The 21,950-nt window shown below is 47.0% G+C and overlaps 1 protein-coding gene across 1 annotated transcript in view; it reads right to left on the minus strand.

Moving 5' to 3' along the window:
* The window catches only part of LOC139543917 (AP-4 complex accessory subunit RUSC2), a 33,776-nt gene extending 11,846 nt beyond the window's left edge, over positions 1-21,930 (minus strand). The window contains exons 1-4 of the mRNA XM_071350460.1: positions 21,654-21,930; positions 3,221-4,564; positions 2,766-3,066; positions 1,652-2,653 (exon numbers count right to left, since the gene is read on the minus strand). Of these exons, the coding sequence (XP_071206561.1) occupies positions 1,652-2,653; positions 2,766-3,066; positions 3,221-4,504 (2,587 nt within the window). The 5' untranslated portion in view covers positions 4,505-4,564; positions 21,654-21,930. The remainder of the gene's footprint in view (positions 1-1,651; positions 2,654-2,765; positions 3,067-3,220; positions 4,565-21,653) is intronic.
* Positions 21,931-21,950: the final 20 nt, after the last annotated feature.

The raw sequence follows: 21,950 nt of genomic DNA on the forward strand, positions 1-21,950 counted from the left end.
CTAACCCGGACGCTTATAAGAAATCCCGCTATGCCCTCATAAGAATCCATCAAACAGGCAAAGTGTAAATATAGGACTAAGATTAAATCCTACTACATCGGCTTCGACGCACGTGGCTTGCAAACTATTACCGACTATAAAGGGAAGCCCAGCCGCGAGCTGCCCAGTGACACAAGCCTACCAGATGAGGTAAACAACTTCGATGCGCACTTCGAGGCAAGCAACACTGAAACATGCATAAGAGCAGCAGCTGTTCTGGACAACTGTGTGATCACGCTCGCCGTAGCCGATGTGAGCAAGACCTTTAAACAGGTCAACATTCACAAGGCTGCAGGGCCAGATGGATTACCAGCACGTGTACTCCGAGCATGAAACCCTAGACCCACTCCCATTTGCATACCGCCCCAATAGATCCACAGATGATGCAATCTCTATTGCACTACACACTGCCCTCTGTCACCTGGGCAAAAGGAACACCTACGTGAGAATGCTGTTCATTGACTACAGCTCTGTGTTCAACACCATAGTGCCCTCAAAGCTCATCACTAAGCTAAGGATCCTGTGACTAAACATCTCCCTCTGCAACTGGATCCTGGACTTCCTGATGGGCCGTCCCCAGGTGGTAAGGGTATGCAACAACACATCAGCCACGCTGATCCTTAACACGGGGGCCCCTCAGGGGTGCGTGCTTAGTACCCTCCTGTACTCCCTGTTCACCCATGACTGCGTGGCCAAGCACGACTCCAACACCATCATTAAGTTTGCCGACGACACAACGGTGGTATGCCTGATCACCGACAACGATGAGACAGCCTATAGGGAGGTCAGAGACCTGGAAGTGTGGTGCCAGGACAACAATCTCTCCCTCAACGTGATCAAGACAAAGGAGATGATCGTGGACTACAGGAAAAGGAGGGCCGAGCACACCCCCATTCTCATCGATGGGGCTGTAGTGGAGCAGGTTGAGAGCTTCAAGTTCCTTGGTGTCCACATTACCAACAAACTATCATGGTCCAAACACACCAAGACAGTCGTTAAGAGGGCACAGCAATGCCTATTCTCCCTCAGGAAACTGAAAAGATTTGGCATGGGTCCTCAGATCCTCAAAAAGTTCTACAGCTGCACCATCTAGAGCATCCTGACTGCTTGTTTCACTGCTTGGTATGGCAACTGCTCGGCCTACGACCACAAGAAGCTACAGAGGGTAGTGTGTACGGCCCAGTACATCACTGGTGTCAAGCTTCCTGCCATCCAGGACCTCTATAACAGGCGGTGTCAAGAAGGCTGTTTATTATCTATGCATAGTCACTTTACCCCTACTGTACCTACATGTACATATTACCCCAACTAATCTGTACCCCCGTACATTGACTCGGTACCGGTACCCCCTGTATATAGCCTCGTTACTGTTATTTTATTGTTGATCTTTTATTTTTTTATTTTATTTAGTAAATATTTTTCTTAAAACTGCATTGTTGGTTATATGCTTGTAAGTAACCATTTCACGGTAAGGTCTACCTACACCTGTTGTATTCGGCGCATGTGACAAATACAATTTGATTTCACTTGAAAATAATATGAAATGCTCTGAGACCAGGTTGATCCATGCTCTATCACCTATACACAGATCAGGCCCCTCCCTCTTCCTCACCTCTCCTCTGCAGGTGGCTGATGGACAGAGACTCGTAGGAGGCTTCAGGTGACAGGCAGAACTCCACAGGTGGCCTACTGTCACTCAGGCTGAAGGAGTCACAGTGCTGTTGTTGATGCTGCTTTACACTGGGCCCTGCAGACACCAGGGGCTGCAGAAGGGCGCTCAGAGAGGACAGAGGGGCCACTGACGATAGAGCAGCTGTCAGGCTACGATGAGAGGCTGCAGACCCAGTCATAGGGACTGAGGATAGTGGGATTGTCTTGTGGGGCAGTAAGGGTGGGTCTGGAGAAAAGATAACCAGCAGGTCTGAATGATGGATGTGACTGTCAGAGGGTGACATGGTTGCTACATGGGAGATGGGGCAGTGAGGGCTGTGGGTCAGGAGGACTGGGTTGAGGCTCTTCTGTTCTGGGGACAGGCGAATGAGATCTTGGCAGATCTGAGCCATGCCTTGGCTCCGTTTGATTGAATCTTTACAATGAGACTGGTTTGGGCTACTGTGGGCCTGAGCTGGGCTGGGGCAGGTTTGGTCTAGGTCTTCATAGAGCTGGTCCTGGCATGAATAAGCCTGGGTTAGTTTGGTGCTTGTTTGTGCTTGTTTTGGACTGGTCGAAGTGAGACCAAGGCTAGTGTGGGGCCTGTATGGACTGGAGTGTGTCCAGTTGAGTCTGGACTGGAAGCGTTCTGGACTGGGGGTGCAGGTGGAGCAGGTATCAGAGCTGGAGGGGCCTTCCAGGAGGATGGCTCCATAGCTGCCTAGCGGTGAGGGATGCAGGTGGGTTGGGAGTCTGTTGCCTTTGCCTATGCACTTGGACCCTGGCTGGGAGCTGGAGCTGGGCTTGGTGTTCTTGTGGCTGATGTACTGGTCCAGCAGGGAGCCCAGAGGCTGGCTCTGAGGTTTACCCACTGGGGGAAGCAGGACAAAGGGCTGGATGGGCAGGGAGGTGGGCCTCTGAGCCTTACTGTAGCGAACCACAGGAGTGGCCCATGAACATGCCCCTGAGAGGGAGAGAGGGAGAGGGGAAAAGTTTTAAATATAAGGAAAAAACAAGGGTAGATCAGCTGAATCGTAATTACTCATGTAAAAATACCAACTGTCTTGTTTTCTTACCCTCCTCCTCCGTCTCATGGTTCGGTGACACAGAAGGGCGGTTGAACACAGTGCTACTGCCTTGGTTGGGACTCAGGAGTAGGGGGGAGTGGCTGCTACTCTGGCCCAGGGAAACTGCCTCTTGAATGGGACACAGATCCTGGGAGGTGTGGGAGTGGCTGGAGCTCTGGCAGCTGTCTGTATGTCTCTTACAGTAGGCAATCTCAGCAAAGGAGGTGACATGCTGGGAGTCCCAGCTCATACGGTGAGGACGGTGCAATGGGGTAGCTCTCCTCCCTTCTTTGTCTAAGCCTTCTTCCTGCTGGCCATGGAGAAACAGATAAAACTTTGATTAGTTGACAGGAATGTCAACTGCTATGAAAGTCATTCTGCTCATCATACATCTTACAAATTAGTCAAAACCTGAAGAAGAAATTCAAAAGTTGTGCATCATTTAAACATTGTGGTATGCCAACCTGTTTCTCCCCCTGGCTCTGCTCTCCCCGGGCCTTACTGAAGAGGAAGTAGTGGCCCTCTGAGGTGACGCTGGTGGTGCTGGACCAGGCTGGGCTGGGCGAGGCTGACTGGGATGACAGGTCACAGGTCACCAGCTTGTAGTACTTCTGGGTGGTCCCTGTGGGCAGCAGCCTGGCCTGGCTCTGGAGACAGGAAGTGAGATCAGAGACCTCCAGAGAGGACAGGAGGCCCTGGGCGTCGGGAAGGTAGACATTACAGTTTGAGTCCAGCGCCTGTGGTGACCAGCAGGGGACAGAAGGCCCCCCGTCAAGAGGAGAGGAGGTTGTTCTTCCCCCCTGACTGGGGCCAGCATCTTGAGGACCCTGGGGCTCCTGGGGGAAAGGTTGCAGGTTTAGGACGACTGTGCCTTCTGCTGGCTGGGATGACTGCATTGCAGGGCTGCTGAGGTCGTTTGGGGTGGCAGGGTTGTTACTCTTGTTGTAGATCGCGCTGAAGTTGACAAGAACCCCATCTGAGCTGTTGCAGGAGGAGTCTGTGACGTACTCTAGAAGACCATCAGAGAAAGACTCAGGGAAACATTTTGTTTGGCCATAGCTGAAGCAGTAGCTCTCATCACCACATTTTAGCATATTATCTTCAACGTCTTCCAGTCTCTCCTGCGCCCCACAGTCCTTCAACACAGTTTTACCCCTGTTGTCATGGTTCTGACTGGCTGATTGGCTAGAAGGTTTGGCGGTCCGCCTCCCAGCATTACTCAGGGCCCAGTTAGAGTTTCCATGCAGCTGCAGCACAAAAGAGGAGTCCTCATGGTATCTGTGCAGGTTATCTCCATCACTATCTTCATCCTCCTCATCTTCATCCACCCATTCATTAGGGAGAAAGGAGTTGTGTAGCCGTAAAGTACCTCTAACTACAGGGTGTTGTTTATGTCTTTGAGAGATTGTCATCTGTGACGCCTCCTCTGATGATGATCCAGAGTCACACTTCCCACTGCTGTCACTGACCCCCTCCCCGTCCCCCTCACCCCAGTCCTCGTTGAGGCTCCAGTAGCTGGAGGAGATATGTCTGAGGCGGTTGTGGAAGGGCTCTCTGTGGAGGTTGCCTTGCTCGGGGAGGGAGGCAGCGCGGGTCAGAACCACGGAGCTGGAGCACAGTCGACCAGGCCGCTTGGAAGAGCTGCTGCACAGAGCCGCCTGCACAGGAAGCTGCCAGGGGGGGAGCTGCACCAGGGGGAAGTGACACGTGACCAGGGTGTCCCCTGATAGGCTGGCTGTCCTGTTCATTCTCTCAGCTCAGCAGTTGATGTTATTACTGAAAGAGTCTCCATGCTCTGAAGGGAACATCTGAAACAGGAGGAAAGGAGAGCATTAAATGGCTTATTATGATACTAGAACAGATAAGCAGCCCAATGCTACTATGAAGCCTCATGCTAATTCTGGATTCTATAGTCAGACCCAGACTACTAATGCCTCCTCTGCCCCAAGCCATCAGCATGTTCAGCGCCAGAGCTGCATGATTCACTCAGTCAGCCGTGGTGTGCTCCCTTCCTCCCCACCTAGCAAAAGTCACCCATAGCTACTCATAGTGGCGACCCATCATTCAGGGCCAATTCTTTGGGGGGGAGGTTGTCTGTTTTCATGTTATTTTGCCATTAATATGTGTCACACATCAGTTTGCAAACAATGTAAAAAAATAAAAAATTATATTGAGTTAATAAAGCCTCCATACAAACATGGTCTCTTTTTTGCTTTCTTGAGTAAAGCAGGTCCAAAATACAGGTGTTTCAGCCTAGATCCGTGCTCTCTGTGGTGGTGGGGCAGCCAGCGGAAAATACGGAGCGTAGGGGTTGGTAATGTTCTCTAGTTGCGCCGTGAGTGGCTCAGTGTTCTGTCACTCATGGGGACACTTAGCATATGTGCATACAAGCCCCTTAGGTGCTGCCATAGAGGTACATTAGAATTGTATTTATTTAACCTTTATTTAACTAGGCAAATCAGTTAAGAAAAAAGTATTATTTAGAAGGCAAAAGGCCTCCTGCAGGGACGGGGGCTGGGATTAAAAATAAAATATCAAATATAGGACAAAACACATCACGACAAGAGAGACACCATAACACGACATAAAGAGAAACCTAATACAACAACATAGCATGGCAGCAACACATGAAAACACAGCATGGTAGCAACACAACATGACCACAACTTGGTAGCAGCACAAAACATGGTACAAACATTATTGGGCACAGACAACTGCACAAAGGGCAAGAAGGTAGAGACAACAATACATCACGCGGAGCAGCCACAACTGTCAGTAAGAGTGTCCGTGATTGAGTCTTTGAATGAAGAGATAAAACGGTCCAGTATGAGTGTTTTTTTCGCAGCTTGTTCCAGTCACTAGCTGCAGCAAACTGAAAAGAGGAGCAACCCAGAGATTAGTGTGCTTTGGGGACCTTTAACAGAATATGACTGGCAGAACGGGTGTTGTATGTGGAGGATGAGGGCTGCAGTAGGTATCTCAGATAGGGGGGAGTGAGGCCTAAGAGGGTTTTATAAAAAAGCATCAACCAGTGGGTCTTTGCAACGTGTACACAGAGATGACCAGTTTACAGAGTATAGAATGCAGTGATGTGTCCTATTGTCACGTTCCTGACCTGTTTTCTGTTGTTTTGTATGTGTGTGATGGTCAGGGCGTGAGTTTTGGGTGGGCATTCTATGTTGTGTGTTTCTATGTTGGTTTAGGGTTGCCTGGTATGGCTCTTAATTAGAGGCAGGTGTTTTGCGTTCCTCTAATTAAGAGTCATATTTAGGTAGGTTGTTTCACTGTGTTCGTTGTGGGTGGTTGTTACCTGTCTCTGTGTTTGTGTTCTGCACCAGATAGGTCTGTATCGGTTTTCACGGTTTGTTGTTTTGTTTGTTGTTTGTAGTGTTCACTTGTCGTCAAATTAAACATGTTGAACACTAACCGCGCTGCACTTTGGTCCTCTCCTTCACCCCTGGAAGAAAGCCGTTACAGAACCACCCACCAAACCCGGACCAAGCAGCGTAGCAACGGGGAGCAGCAGCGACCCAGTACACAGGACTACTGGACACAGGAGGAATGGTCTTGGGAGATCATGGACGGAAAAGGACCCTGGGGAAGGGTTGGAGAGAATCGCCGCTCTCGGGAGGTGAAGGAGGCAGCCACAGCCCAGGAGCGGTGGATTGAGGAGGCAGCACGTAAGAGAGGCTGGAAGCCCGAGAGGCTCACCCAAAAATTTCTTGGGGGGGGGATAAAGGGGGGTGTGGCGAAGCCGGGTTGGATACCTGAGCCAACTCCCCGGGCTTGCCGTGGAGTGAGAGAGCGTCGTACTGGTCAGACACCGTGTTATGCGGTAAAGCGCACGGTGTCCCCAGTACGCGTGCTTAGCCCAGTGCGGGCTATTCCACCTTGCCGCACTGGGAGGGCTAGGTTGGGCATCGAGCCGAGTGCCATGAAGCCGGCCCAACGTATCTGGTCTCCAGTACGTCTCCTCGGGCCGGCGTACATGGCACCAGCCTTACAGGTGGTGTCCCCGGTTCGCCTGCATAGCCCAGTGCGGGCTATTCCACCTCGCCGCACTGGCAGGGCTACGGGGACCATTCAACCTGGTAAGGTTGGGGAGGCTCGGTGCTCAAGAGCACGTGTCCTCCTTCACGGTCCGGTATATCCGGCGCCACCTTCCCACCCCAGCTCAGTACCACCAGTGCCTACACCACGCACCAGGCTTCCAGTGCATCTCCAGAGCCCTGTTCCTCCTCCACGCACTCTCCCTATGGTGCGTGTCTCCAGCCCAGTGCCTCCAGTTCCGGCACCACGCACCAAGCCTCCTGTGCGTCTCCAGAGCCCTGTACGCACTGTTCCTTCTCCCCGCACTCGCCCTGAGGTGCGTGCCCTCAGCCCGGTACCTCCAGTTCCGGTACCACGCACCAGGCCTAGAGTGCGCCACGAGAGTCCAGTGTGCCCTGTTGTTGTTCCCCGCACTAGCCTGAAGGTGCGTGTCCTTAGCCCGGTACCTCCAGTTCCGGTACCACGCACCAGGCCTACAGTGCGTCTCAGCCGGCCAGAGTCTGCCGTCTGCCCAGCGGCGCCTGAACTGCCCGTCTGCCCAGCGGCGCCTGAACTGCCCGTCTGCCCAGCGGCGCCTGAACTGCCCGTCTGCCCAGCGACGCCTGAACTGCCCGTCTGCCCAGCGGCGCCTGAACTGCCCGTCTGCCCAGCGGCGTCTGAACTGCCCGTCTGCCCTACGCCGTCTGAACTGTCCGTCTGCCATGAGCCTGCAAAGCCGCCCGTCTGCCATGAGCCTGCAAAGCCGCCCGTCTGCCATGAGCCTACAGAGCCGTCCGCCAGACAGGAGCCGCTAGAGCCGTCCGCCAGACAGGAGCCGCTAGAGCCTTCCGCCAGACCGGATCAGCCAGAGCCTTCCGCCAGACCGGATCAGCCAGAGCCTTCCGCCAGACCGGATCAGCCAGAGCCTTCCGCCAGACCGGATCAGCCAGAGCCTTCCGCCAGACCGGATCAGCCAGAGCCTTCCGCCAGACCGGATCAGCCAGAGCCTTCCGCCAGACCGGATCAGCCAGAGCCTTCCGCCAGACCGGATCAGCCAGAGCCTTCCGTCAGCCCGGACCTGCCAGAGTCCCTCAGCCCGGACCTGCCAGAGTCCCTCAGCCAGGACCTGCCAGAGTCCCTCAGCCAGGACCTGCCAGAGTCCCTCAGCCAGGACCTGCCAGAGTCCCTCAGCCAGGACCTGCCAGAGTTCCTCAGCCAGGACCTGCCGCCCCTTATCCCGGTGCTGCCCCTTATCCCGGTGCTGCCCCTTCATTTAGGTGGTTTTAGTTGGAGGGTGGTCATTGGGAGGGGGATACAGAAGCGGGGAGTGACTATGGTGGTGTGGGGACAGCGTCCGGAGCCTGAGCCACCACCGTGGTCAGATGCCCACCCAGACCCTCCCCTGGACTTTGTGCTGGTGCGCCCGGCGTTCGCACCTTGAGGGGGGGGTTCTGTCACGTTCCTGACCTGTTTTCTGTTGTTTTGTATGTGTGTGATGGTCAGGGCGTGAGTTTTGGGTGGGCATTCTATGTTGTGTGTTTCTATGTTGGTTTAGGGTTGCCTGGTATGGCTCTTAATTAGAGGCAGGTGTTTTGCGTTCCTCTAATTAAGAGTCATATTTAGGTAGGTTGTTTCACTGTGTTCGTTGTGGGTGGTTGTTACCTGTCTCTGTGTTTGTGTTCTGCACCAGATAGGTCTGTATCGGTTTTCACGGTTTGTTGTTTTGTTTGTTGTTTGTAGTGTTCACTTGTCGTCAAATTAAACATGTTGAACACTAACCGCGCTGCACTTTGGTCCTCTCCTTCACCCCTGGAAGAAAGCCGTTACACCTATAAGGAGCATTGGTGGCAAATCTGATGGCCGAATGATAAAGAACATCTAGCCGCTCGAGAGCACCCTTACCTGCCGATCTATAAATTACTTCTCCGTAATCTAGCATGGGTAGGATGGTCATCTGAATCAGGGTTAGTTTGGCAGCTGTGGTGAAAGAGGAGCGATTACAATTGAGGAAACCAAGTCTAGATTTAACCTTAGCCTACAGCTTTGATATGTGCTGTGAGAAGGACAATATAGAGTCTAGCCATACTCCCAAGTACTTGTATGAGGTGACTACCTCAAGCTCTAAACCCTCAGAGGTATTAATCACACATGTGGGGAGAGGGGCATTCTTCTTACCAAACCACATGACCTTTGTTTTGGAGGTGTTCAGAACAAGGTTAAGGGCAGAGAAAGATCATTGGAAACTAAGAAACGTTTTTTGTAGAATGTTCAACACAAAATACAGGGAGGGGCCAGCTGAGTATAAGTATTTAAATGGATGAGAGAGCTTCCTACTGCTTGAGCTATGTTGTTGATGTAAACTGAGAAGAGCGTGGGGACTAGGATCGAGCCTTGGGGTACTCCCTTGGTGACAGGCAGTGGCTGAGACAGCAGATGTTCTGACTTTATACACTGCACTCTTTGAGCGAGGTAGTTAGCAAACCAGGCCAAAGACCCCTCAGAGACACCAATACTCCTGTCAGGTTGTGCGCTACTGGTAAGAAGTCAGGTGCAGGAGAGCGGAGAGTTGTGATCAGGCACACACTTTAATTGGCAGAAGTAACAACAAACGGACACAACTGCATCAGAAACCTTCAGCCAAATGGAAAAAGTGCAAAGCGCGACAACAGTCACAATAATGCACAAGTTATACAATTAAACACACTCGGGTACAACACGGTACCCGGGGAAAACATGTAACAAAAACAATTACACACAAAGACATGTGGGGAACAGAGGGAATATATATGTAGTGTGATTAGGGAATGTAAACCAGGTGTGCGGGGAAACAAGACAAAACAAATGGAACAATGAACAGTGGAGCGGCGATGGCTAGAAGACCGGTGACGTCGACCGCCGAACGCCGCCCAAACAAGGAGAGGAGCCGACTTCGGCGGAAGTCGTGACAACTCCTTAGCCGGTCCACAAGAATGGAATGGTCTACCATATCAAAAGCTTTGGCCAAATCAATAAAAATAGAAGCACAACATTGCTTAGAATCAAGGGCAATGGTGACATCATTTAGAACCCTTAACGTTGCAGTGACACATCCATAACCTGAGCGGAAACCAGATTGAATACCCGAGAGAATACTATAGACATCAAGAAAGCCAGTCAGTTGATTATTGACAAGTTTTTCCAACACTTTTGGGTAAACAGGACAAAATATAAATTACAGTATATAACAGTTAGGATCAACTTTATCTCCCCTTTAAATAAAGGATGCACTGTGGCTGCCTTCCAAACAATGGGAACCTCCCCAGAGAGGAGAGACAGGTTAAAAAGATCAGAGATAGGCTTGGCGATGATAGGGGCAGCAACCTTAAAGAAGAAAGGGTCAAGTTTAAGGAGCTGCTTTAGCACTTCGGACTCAGTGACCGCCTGCAGAGAGAAACATTGTAGTGTGGCAGGGGAAAAATAGGGAGGTGCATCGGGGATCGTCACATTAGAAGGGGTGGGAGATGAGGAAATGTTGGACAGGCAAGGACGCATGACAGAGTCAAATAGGAATCCTGCCTTAATGAAGTGGTGATTAAAGAGCTCAGCCATGTGCTCCTTGTCAGTAACAACCACATCATCAACATTAAGGGACATGGGCAGCTGTGAGGAGGAGGGTTTATTCTCCAGGTCTTTAACCGTTTTCCAGAACTTCTTGGGGTTAGACCCACAGAGAGAGAACTGCTCCTTATAGTAACTAACTTTGGCCTTCCAGATAGCCTGAGTGCACATATTTCTCATTTGCCTTAACAAGAGCCAATCAGCCTGAGTATGCGTGTACTGAGCGATTTGCCAAATTGAATTCTTGAGGTGGAGTAACTCTGACAGCTCACAGTCGAACCAGGGGCTGAACCTGTTTTTAATTCTCATTTTCTTTATGGCCGTGTATTTGTTAACAATACCAATGAAAATATCGAAAAATAACGTCTAAGGTTCTTCGACAGAGTGGATCAAGCTGATTCTGAAGTGCCCATCCAAGAAGGTTCAAGGTCATTGGCCACAGTTAAAATGATGTAAAATCATGTTATATCTACAGTAGCTTTGATTGAACATCATACTGGACATCATACTTTCAAAATCTTAGCTAGCAGTCATTATCATGAATGAAGTTGACAATCTACTGGCGAATCCTTTTTAATCCTTGTCATATGAAGAGAAATAATGAAGAGAAATTATAGATAAAACGTACCGGTGCTCATTGGCCATTGGACATAAACATTACACAAGTTGGAAATTGCAAATTCAACAATGAGTGGTTTGGAAGAAATCAGTGGCTAACTGCAAGCATTGCAAAGCAATCACTAGCCTGCTATTCAGTGTAGTGGGTGTGTGGTCCCAATTCTCGGTTTAAGGGTCTCTTTTCCAAGCTTAAAATGATAAACATTCAACATAAGCCATGCTGTCAATCCAGCATGATTTCTGCCGCGCTCAAAACAACTGTTAACTCAGAACTGGGAAATCTGACCAGTGAGTTCAAGACAACTGGGAAGTCAGGAAAAAACGAGCTCCGACAGGGAAAATACATTTTGAACGGTCATCCAAATCGGGATCTCTGGCCTCTTTCTAGAGCTACAACCTGAAGATCACTGATGTCATCATGATTCTACCTTGTTTTTTTCTGAGTTCCCTGTTGTCTTGAAAGCACCATAAATCCAGAGAATGCCAGACTTTGATGACAAAATTTGCCCACGAAAGACCGCCACACCACCTTCCAGTTCAAGTGAGCACAACAAGGTGAGTCCAAAAATGTCTTGTATAGCTGCTGCATAAATGATGTAAAATGCCAGGGAGATATGTATACTGTAGCTAAGAAAGTAATACTAAGTGTGTGTTGTGTAGTAAGCTGTTAGTAGCCCATGTGCCTCACCCTAATAACTGGATCTATTTTCCCCTCTTAATTTCGCCTACTGTTCTGACTTGGTGGTGGGCATGTAGCCTATAACCGGTTTAGAGAAATGTAATCATTGAATATTGTAAGAGCTTTCATTGTCTGCTTATATGCCCCATTTATTTATCCTACGGTTCTAACTTGGTGTACAGGGAGAATACTGTAAGAACGGCCCATGTTCTGAATTCTGTCGCTGTACATTTTAAAAGTCCTGAACAAATATTTATATTAACTACGTTCATTAATGTCTTAATCGAAATTACGGATTGCCTCTCGTCTGCTTATCGTCCCCTTATGCCATAGTTTGTACATCTCAATTGTCAGTAGAAACCACATTTGATTTAGCAAGTCAGCCATATCAGTGTGTGTCTGAATGAACTGTTTCGCTGTCAGACAAGGCTCTGCTGATAGCCAGGTGTAGTAGTGGCAAGGTGTTTGGACTGCTGTTGGGACTCTGCTGTTGGGACAGCTTTATGTAGGCCCTAACAGTTTGTGGGCACTGTTTGTCATCGTTATATTGCAATTCATGTATTGTTTAGTGTTGTGTAGTGGTTTTGCTGGCATGCATCCCCCAATTTTTTTTGTTAGTTTGCCCAACCAAGATTTACATTCTGAAATCGCCACTGGCTACTCATAGTCTGTCTGACTCTGCACTGCAACTGGGGCAGCAATACTGCAGATAACCAACAAAGACGAGATAACCAACAATACTGCCTGATAACCAACAATGTCGAGACAGCCTATTGAGAGGAGGTAAATTAACTGGCATTCTGGTGCCAGGACAACAGCCTATCCCTCAACCTCAGCAAAACAAAGGAGTTGATTGTTGACTTAAGGAAGCAGAGGATGGAACGCGTCCCGATCCACATCAATGGGACTGCAGTAGAGAGAATCAGCAGTTTTAAGTTTCTCAGCGTCCACATCACAGAGGACGTTACATGGACGAACATACTGTATAAAACTTGAAACTTGATAGTCTGATAGAAAGACCGTGTTACACAACACAGCCATTCATGTACACCTCTTAAAGGTCCAGTGCAGTCAGAAACGTGATTTTCCTGTGTTTTATATACAAGTAACTGCCAAAATAAAGGAAACACCAACATAAAGTGTCTTAATAAGGCTTTGGGCCACCACGAGTGGCCAAAACAGCTTCAATGTGCCTTGGCATAGATTCTACAAGTGTCTGGAACTATATTGGAGGAATGCAACAATTAGCATCACGGCTAACGCTATTGTTAAACGCTTAATAATGACAAATAACACTGCCATAAATGTCATTAATGAAAAGAAAGAAAGGTCGTGTTTTATGTCACACGATCTGTGAATACTCCATGCATTAAAACTGACAGTCCCCAAAATCGTACACTAGAATTACTGAAAAAAATATGTATATGTTTACATTACATTACAGCCATCCAGACCTTCCTAGGACCATGTAAATGGTCCTAGGATAGGATAAAGGAATACCTAGGATAGGATAAAGTAATCCTTCTAACCCCCCCCCCCCCCCCTTAAAAGAGTTAGATGCACTATTGTAAAGTGGTTGTTCCACTGGATATCATAAGGTGAATCCACCAATTTGTAAGTCGCTCTGGATAAGAGCGTCTGCTAAATGACTTAAATGTAAAAATGTAAATGTAAATGTCCTCTGTCGATTAAACTTGTATTTGCTTCCCTCTGGTGGTCGGCTGCATCACTACATCCATTTATATCACTTCACCATAATGTTACGTCAAAGCAATCTTTGAATTTGTCCCGAGAAGGCGGATCTAAATACATAACTTTCATAGCTCTACGATAAAGAATCCGACCTACACATTTCCTTAAACCTAAAATAAGTAAAGAAGTCATTTTGTGTGGAAGTCAAAAATGTGTTTTACGTCGGAGACAGACACATTGCATATGCTAAGGATTCCCCCTCGTCTATAAGAGGGACGCACGCTGTTTAAATGGACCAAATGTTGATTTAGATGTTCACAAATTTAACAGATTTTGACTCTCACTAATGTCATAATATGTTTGGTAAAGTAATAAAGAATGTGAAATATTTTGGGTAGATATTCCTAAAACGGATTACAGCAATATATGGACATATTATAAAGTTGAAAAACATTGGATTGGTGTTAAAGAGAGCTAGAGAGAGTTTCCTTCAACCAGATTTTTTGCAACAGTTTCTGCTCTATTCCTTTTAAATGTATGTCGCATTGAGATTTACTTTATAATTTAAACCTAACTTAAGGTGATGAGTCAGGTCATAGGTTATGTATTACTGCCCTCCAGTTGCAAGTGACCGCCCCCACCCCAAAAATAAAAAAAGACAAATAAAATAAACACAAATGCCTCTGAGCCTCCCATGCATGCTTTCTGTCCCTAAAACTAAATCTAAATAATATAAAAACTAAAGATACATATTTTTATACAACTGAAACTAGCAAATCAGGTTCGAAAAACTGAATGAAACTAAACTGAATTTCTAATTCAATGACACAGTATTTTTTTAAAGATTTGGCGAGGGTGGGCTGTACTCTCCTCCTAGCATGAAGGGAGCTTGATGTGAGTGTGTATGATTGTATGTCAGACGATTGTTCATGCCTCTGTTTTAGAATATGAAACCCCTGTCATTTTCTGAATTCTGCTAAATCATCCAAATAGTCTATCATCTTGAATTTTGAAGCTTATTTTCACATTGCAGTCAAGTCACTATAAATAACCCTGAAGAGATTCTAAATTCAAAATGTCTGTTTGCTGCATTTTCTGGGTACAGAGTGTTGCTGGTGAGAGGTGTTGCATTCTTCACACCCCTCACAGTGCCTCATCTGGGTGTAATCTGTAAATAATCTCAGCAACATCTGGTGCCGGGGACCAGGGAAAGACTGTAAAAATCCTCTTTATGCTCTAAGGTTTCTAATAAACAACACATGTCAACAAATATCTCCAACCATCACTGCCATAACATAGTAATACCTGTAGTAATATCCATTGCAGACACTTTCATAAATACCCTCATATTTTAATCACAGGATATAGTTCTATGTGTCTCTGTGTCTCAATCAATCGGTTTACTAGAGAAATACATAACAGCATCACTTGTCAATAACAAGATTACTGTTCCTGATTTGGCACAACAGTTGGGTCGTTCCACCAATTCAGTGCCTTTTAAGAGGTGTAACTTGGTTAAAAAAAGAAAAAAGGTTTGATTTCACCTAATTGTAACATTGTCATAAAGATCACATTTTCAACTTAATAAAAAATGAGTTTTCCCATCTCAAGAAGTTACATTTAAAAAAAATTACTATAGTAAGTGCCTTTTAAAGGGCACTTCATGTAACACTTGTCGTTGAAATGAGGTGAGGACCAAAGCGCAGCGTGGTAAGTGTCCATATTCAATTTAATAAATGAACACTAAGAATACAAAAATAACTACGTGAATGATACAAAACGAAAACGAAACAGTCCCGTATGGTGAAAACACAGACACAGGAAACAACCACCCACAAAACACAAAGGAAAACAGGCTACCTAAATATGGCTCCCAATCAGAGACAACGAACGACACCTGCCTCTGATTGAGAACCATACTAGGCCCAACACATAGAAATAGAACCATAGAACAAAACATAGAAAAACAACATAGAATGCCCACCCCAACTCACGCTCTGACCAAACTAAAATAAAGACATAAAAAAGGAACTAAGGTCAGAACGTGACACTTCATTTAATAAAACAGGCTTTTAAAATTCAATATTGTTGCACAATTTCTACTTAAAATATCAAAGGGACACAAAAGGTACTCCTTTCGTGGAACTACCCAGTTGAAGATGATCTCTGATCACATAGACGTCATATCAGTGAGAACTGGGACTTGTGCACTGACAGTACCTTGGAGCCTCTCACCTTTAAATAAGACAATTTAATTAAATACCAGGAGAGACTTCCTGTGGAAAGTGGGCCATGCAGGCTGACAGGATGTTGTTGCAGATGACTAACCACAGCACTGCATATTTGATATGCGTCCCAGTCAGCACCCATGCCTGCCTGGCTACGAAAAGGCACAAACTAGTGGAGCAAAGACTCACTGTGGCCTGGATACAGGAATATTAGAGGAAACCAGATCAAACTGATGTGATTAGCCCCAACTATTGCGGTGGCAACATTTCTGTCAGATCTACTAATCCATCTCATATGAGAGAATAAATTGTCGTAACATGAGATACACAGACAACTCAGTATTCTGTTCTTAGCCCTGGAATCAGAGGCTGTGGTCTAGTGGAAGATAGATCAAGATGACAAACTTGAGTTGTTGTTGTCTGTTTCTATAAAGGTTGTTTCTCTGTAATGAGCAGTTGGAGGGCAGTACAGAAGACATTATGATGTTCAGATTAGAACAGCTTGGCCTATATTCTGTGAAAATAATTGTTGTAAGGTAGGGGTAATACGGAATGGGCAAGGTGATTGACAAGGTAAAAAAAGACTATGTTCAGTCATTTCAACATAATATTTATCAAACAGAGTGGAAGGAAAACTGTGTGTGTGTGTGTACGTATTTAACTATACTTGTGGGGACCAGAAGTCCCCACAAGAGTAGTAAACGAACAAAAAATTTGACCAACTGGGGACATTTTGTTGTTTCCCACAAGGTCAAATGCTATCTCTAGGGTGTTTAGGGTTAAGGTTAGAATTAGGGTTAGGGTTAGAATTAGGTTTAGGGCGAGGCGCTACGGTTAGTTTTAGGGTTAAGGTTAGGTTTTGGAGTTAAGGTTAGGGTAAGTGTGTGTGTGTGTCATGGAGCAATTTCAGTGCGAACAGACATTTTATTTGAATTAGATCATTTTGAATTTGTATTAGGATATTGAATTTTAATTTAATATTTTTTCATTTGTAATGCACAAATTGAAAAATAGAATTCATAATTTGAACTTTTTGCTATCGGTTTTCAAATTCAATTTCAATATAATTTAAAAACCTAATTCAATATTTATGTCACGCCCTGGCCATAGAGAGGCTTTATTCTCTATTTTGGTTAGGCCAGGGTGTGACTAGGGTGGGCATTCTAGTTTCTTTATTTCTATGTTTTGTATTTCTATGTTTTGGCCAGGTATGGTTCTCAATCAGGGACAGCTGTCTATCGTTGTCTCTGATTGGGAATCATACTTAGGAAGCCTTTTTTCCTTTGGTGTTTGTGGGTAGTTATCTTTGTTAGTGGCACTATAGCCCTGTTAAGCTTCACGGTCTTTTCTTTGTTTCTTGTTTTGTTGGCGACGTTTACAATAATAAAATAAAATGTACGCTCACCACGCTGCACCTTGGTCTCCTTCCGACGACGGCCGTGACAGAACTACCCACCACCAAAGGACCAAGCAGCGTGGCCAGGAGGAGCAGGGATCCTGTGCCCGGGAGAAGAGAGAGTGGAGGACATCTTGGACATGGGAGCAGGTTATGGCAGGGGACAAGACCCTGCCATGGAAACAGGCGGAAGTAGCGAGGGAGGAACGACAACGATACCAGGAGTCACGGTTACGAAGCAGGCACGAGAGGCAGCCCCCCCCCAAAAATGGGGGGGGGGGGGGGGGATACACGAGGAGATTGGCTGAGTCAGGTTGGAGACCTGAGCCAACTCCTCGTGCTTACCGTAGGGAGTGTGGTACTGGTCAGGCACCGTGTTATGCGGTGGAGCGCACGGTGTCTCCAGTGCGCGTTCACAGCCCGGTGCGCTACATTCCAGCTCCCCGCATCGGCCGGGCTAAAGTGGGCATCCAGCCAAGACGGATGGTGCCGGCTCAGTGCATCTGGCCGCCAGTGCGTCTCTACGGCCCAGGATATCCTGCGCTCCGGTGCACCTGCACAGCCCAGTGCGTCCTGTGCTAGCGCCCCGCATTTGCCGGGCGAAAGTAACCATCCAGCCAGGACGGGTTGTGCCAGCTCTACACTTGAGACCTCCAGTGTGCCTCCACGGCCCAGTGTATCCGGTGCCTGCCCCACGCACCAGGCCTCCAGTGTGTCTCTCCAGCCCGGTGAGTCCTGTGCCTGCTCCACGGACCAGGCCTCCTGTGTGTCTCCCCAGCCTGGTGAGTCCTGTGCCTGCTCCAAGGACCAGGCCTCCTGTGTGGCTCCCCAGCCTGGTGAGTCCTGTGCCTGCTGCACGAACAAAGCCTCCAGTGATGATCCATGGCACGAAGCTTCCAGTGATGATCCATGGTACGAAGCCTCGAGTAATGATCCATGGCATGAAGCCTCCAGTGATGATCCATGGCCCGAAGCCTCCAGTGATGATCCATGGTACGAAGCCTCGAGTAATGATCCATGGTACGAAGCCTCCAGTGATGATCCATGGCCCGAAGCCTCCAGTGATGATCCATGGCACGAAGCCTCGAGTAATGATCCATGGCACGAAGCCTCCAGCGATGATCCATGGCACGGAGCCTCTGGCGACGGTCTCCAGTCCGGAGCCTCCAACGACGGTCTCCAGTCCGGAGCCTCCAGCGACGGCCTCCAGTCCGGAGCCTCCAGCGACGGCCTCCAGTCCGGAGCCTCCAACGACGGTCTCCAGTCCGGAGCCTCCAACAACGGCCTCCAGTCCGGAGCCTGCAGCGAGGGTTCCCAGTCCGGGGCCTGCAGCGAGGGTCCCCAGTCCGGGGTCGGCGACGAGGGTCCCCGCACCAGAGGCGCCACCAAAGTGGAGGGAGCCAGAGGTGGAGCGGGGTCTATGGCCCGCACCGGAGCCGCCGCCATGAATAGATGCCCACCCGGACCCTCCCCTATAGAGTCAGGTTTTGCGGCCGGAGTCCGCACCTTTGGGGGGGACGACGTCCGTGACAATTTATATATTGGTAGATATTGCATTCATTGTCCGTGTATCAAGTTTACAAACTATTATGTCAAGTATATCAAAGTTTCATATATTCAATTTATCGGATACATTCAGATTCAGTTTTCTAATTCAGTAATCTAAATTCCGATTCAAAACCAGAGACAACATCCTGGTACTTTGGCAGCCAGGAAAGGTAGAGGAGAACAGATAGAATCAAACACTGTGGTAAACAGAAGCTTCTGGTGGTTTCTGAAGCCAATGTGGCATGTTGAATAAATTTTCTTCTTTATGAATTTGACTCTACCGTTTTGGCTATAAACTATTAGGACCCCTTTCCTGAAAGCTTAAACTCTCTGATGCATGGACGTGCCTTCTGTTCCCCTCTATGATGATCACATGCCGCGCAGGACACATCAGAAGGGAGTGTCCCAAAAACCGCAATTTGGCTGAATAGTTGAATAGCCCTGTCATAGCCCTTCTAGGGATAGTCATTCCAGTTTCCACTCCCTATTAAGCTTGCTCTTGTGACTGACTGGGGTCGAACCAGGCCTCCTGCATGTCACAAGACTGTGTTAGCCCACTTAGCTAAAGCTCAAAGGGATGAGTTCGGGAAGCTAACACAAGTCTTAAAGTCTCCAGCAAGGTTACTCATCAAAAGAGAGTGGTTTATCGAACCATCTCTGTTACATTTCACCCCCCTTTAACCTCCAACTCAGAGATCACGGCACCAATATAACTGACTGGGTTCGAAACCAGGCCTTTTGCACAACAACAACCCTTCCTGTGGCAAACAGAAGCAGAAGGATCTGTGCACCCAATTTAATGGTTTGGTGATCCATGCGTGTGATGAGCAACCTTGCCTGAGACCTATGACGTGTTTGTTTGTTTGTTTGACTGCTGGGGTTCTAACCCAGGGCTCCTGTGTGCCAGGCAATGCAACTTTTCAGGTCTCAGACAAGTTACTCATCATGCGAGCGTGGTCATCGAACCACCTGTCTTACACTTCACCCCCCTTTGACCTCCTCTTGAAGAGACCCATCCAAGCCACAGGACCAATGCCTAGGCTTTAGCTCAACAGGCTAACACATTCTTAACCTAGTCAGTCACATTACCCTTATGACTACCCTTGCCGGAGACTTGAAACGAACACGTCTAACATGTATTAGTGTAGCAGATCGGGATCTGTGAAACTCACCCAGCAGCCTGAAGTGACCTTGCGCACCTTGTGCCATTGAAGGAGGCCTTTTTCAATAGCGCGATGGTTTGGAATGCTTCAGGATGGCAGTCACGTGTGTTTACGAGGCAGAAGTCCTGAGTTTGAGTCTCCATCTGAACTATGTCATAGGGAAGCGGTACTCGCAGGCATCGTGGCGTCCTTTACAATGGTGCCACTGGACTCAGATCTACAGTTGCGCTCAGTTTGACCACTGGGGTCGCTGTGGAGTGAATTTGCGGTGTGAATGTAGCAGATGGGGATTTGTAAACTCACTCTTCAGCCTGAAGTGTCGCACCTTGCGCCATTGAAGGAGGCCTTTTTCAATAACGCGTTGGGTGGGAATGCTTCGGGGGTGGGGGTCGGTTACGTGTTTTTGCGACGCAGAGGTCCTGAGTCTCAGTATGAGCAGTGTATCGTCCTTTAAAGCAAATCCAAGTTTGTTTGTCACGTGCACCGAATACAACAGGTCCCCTTACAGTGAAATGCTTACTTACAGGCTCTAACCAATAGTGCAAAAAAGGTATTAGGTGAACAATAGGTAAGTAAAGAAATAAAACAACAGTAAAAAGACAGGCTATATACAGTAGCGAGGCTATAAAAGTAGCGAGGCTACATACAGAACCCGGTTAGTCAGGCTGATTGAGGTAGTATGTACATGTAGATATGGTTAAAGTGACTACGCATATATGATGAACAGAGAGTAGCAGCAGTAGCTTTATATGAATTACCTGAACTTACAGTCTTTAGCTAAGTGGGCTAACACAGTCTTGTGACATGCAGGAGACCTGTTTCGAACCCAGTCAGTCACAAGAGCAAATTTGAAAAGTGAGTGGAAAGACTATCCTGAGGGGTTATGACAGGGCTATCCAACTATATTCTTATGGTGGCCAAATTGTGTTTTTTGTGACACTCCCTTCTAACGTGTCTTACGCGGCATGTGATCATCTGTTCTCTGTTCTCCTCTACGTTTCCTGGCTGCCAAAGTACCAGGATGCTGTCTCTGGTTTTGAATCGGAATTTAGATTACTGAATTAGAAAACTGAATCTGAATGCATCTGAGAAGTTGAATATATGAAATATATTAACATATTCAATAATAGTTTGTAAACTTTGTACACAGACAATGAATTCAATATCTACCATATTGAAACTGAATATATAAATATTCAATTTGATTATTAAATTAAATTGAAATTTAAAATGTAATGCAATATTCATTCAATTCAGTTTCAAATGATGAAATACAAGTTCAAATGATGAATTGTATAATTACATTTGTGCATTACAAATTCAAAAATATTAAATTCAAATTCTATATCCTAATACAAATTACAAATGATGTAGCCTAATTCAAATACAATTTCTGTTCGCACTGAAATCGGTCCAAAACACACACAGTTTTCCAGACATAGGGTCTGCATGAAAGATGGGGAAGGCGAGTGAAATAGGGCGAGTGTGAAAGCGAGAAACTGACAGCGGAGCCCAGAACGTGTGTGTCACCGCATCATGCCAGTAGTCTACCGCAACACACACATGACCAACATTTGCCAGTCGCACTACAATGTCCTAAATCCGTTTACATTAAATAACATTCCAAATGAACACACACTAAAGCAATAAAAAACAAAGAAATGCATTTACATTTGTCAGGAAAGCATCATGGAAAATCCTACGCATAGGCATCTCCTAACCTACATTTTATTCTAATAGCCGTAGGTAAAAACTTGCACTGTAATCTTCTCCCAATTTTCCAACTTAAAGTTACAATGGATGCATATACATATTATATAATTGAGAAGAATAACGATATATGTTTCCTTCAAACTCTTCAACATCACGTAATTGAATGATTAATAAAACATGCGCCCCTCGAATGGTGATGTATTACGTAAAATAAACAACATTAAACATACATACGGTGGATGTTGCAGGTAGTTTGAAGGTTTCAATCGATAATTTTGTTGTACATTGTTTAATAGTTCCAACCGTTGCAGGACAGTTCCTTGTTTCCAACATTCAGGGCGCCGCGCTTCTAGTGCTGGTGAAAACAGAGGCCAGACAGGTCAGCGGTATACAGTATATTTGCGTCACAACGTGTCTATCCAATGCGCACAGCGCAGGACTTGCCACTCAAGCCGTTTCCAACAATAACAATAGCGAATATAAATAAATGTAGGCTATTTAGACTAGTCTACTTGAAAATAATCAATGACT

Source organism: Salvelinus alpinus, chromosome 18 (assembly GCF_045679555.1).
Source record: "Salvelinus alpinus chromosome 18, SLU_Salpinus.1, whole genome shotgun sequence".
NCBI classification, from domain to species: domain Eukaryota; kingdom Metazoa; phylum Chordata; class Actinopteri; order Salmoniformes; family Salmonidae; genus Salvelinus; species Salvelinus alpinus.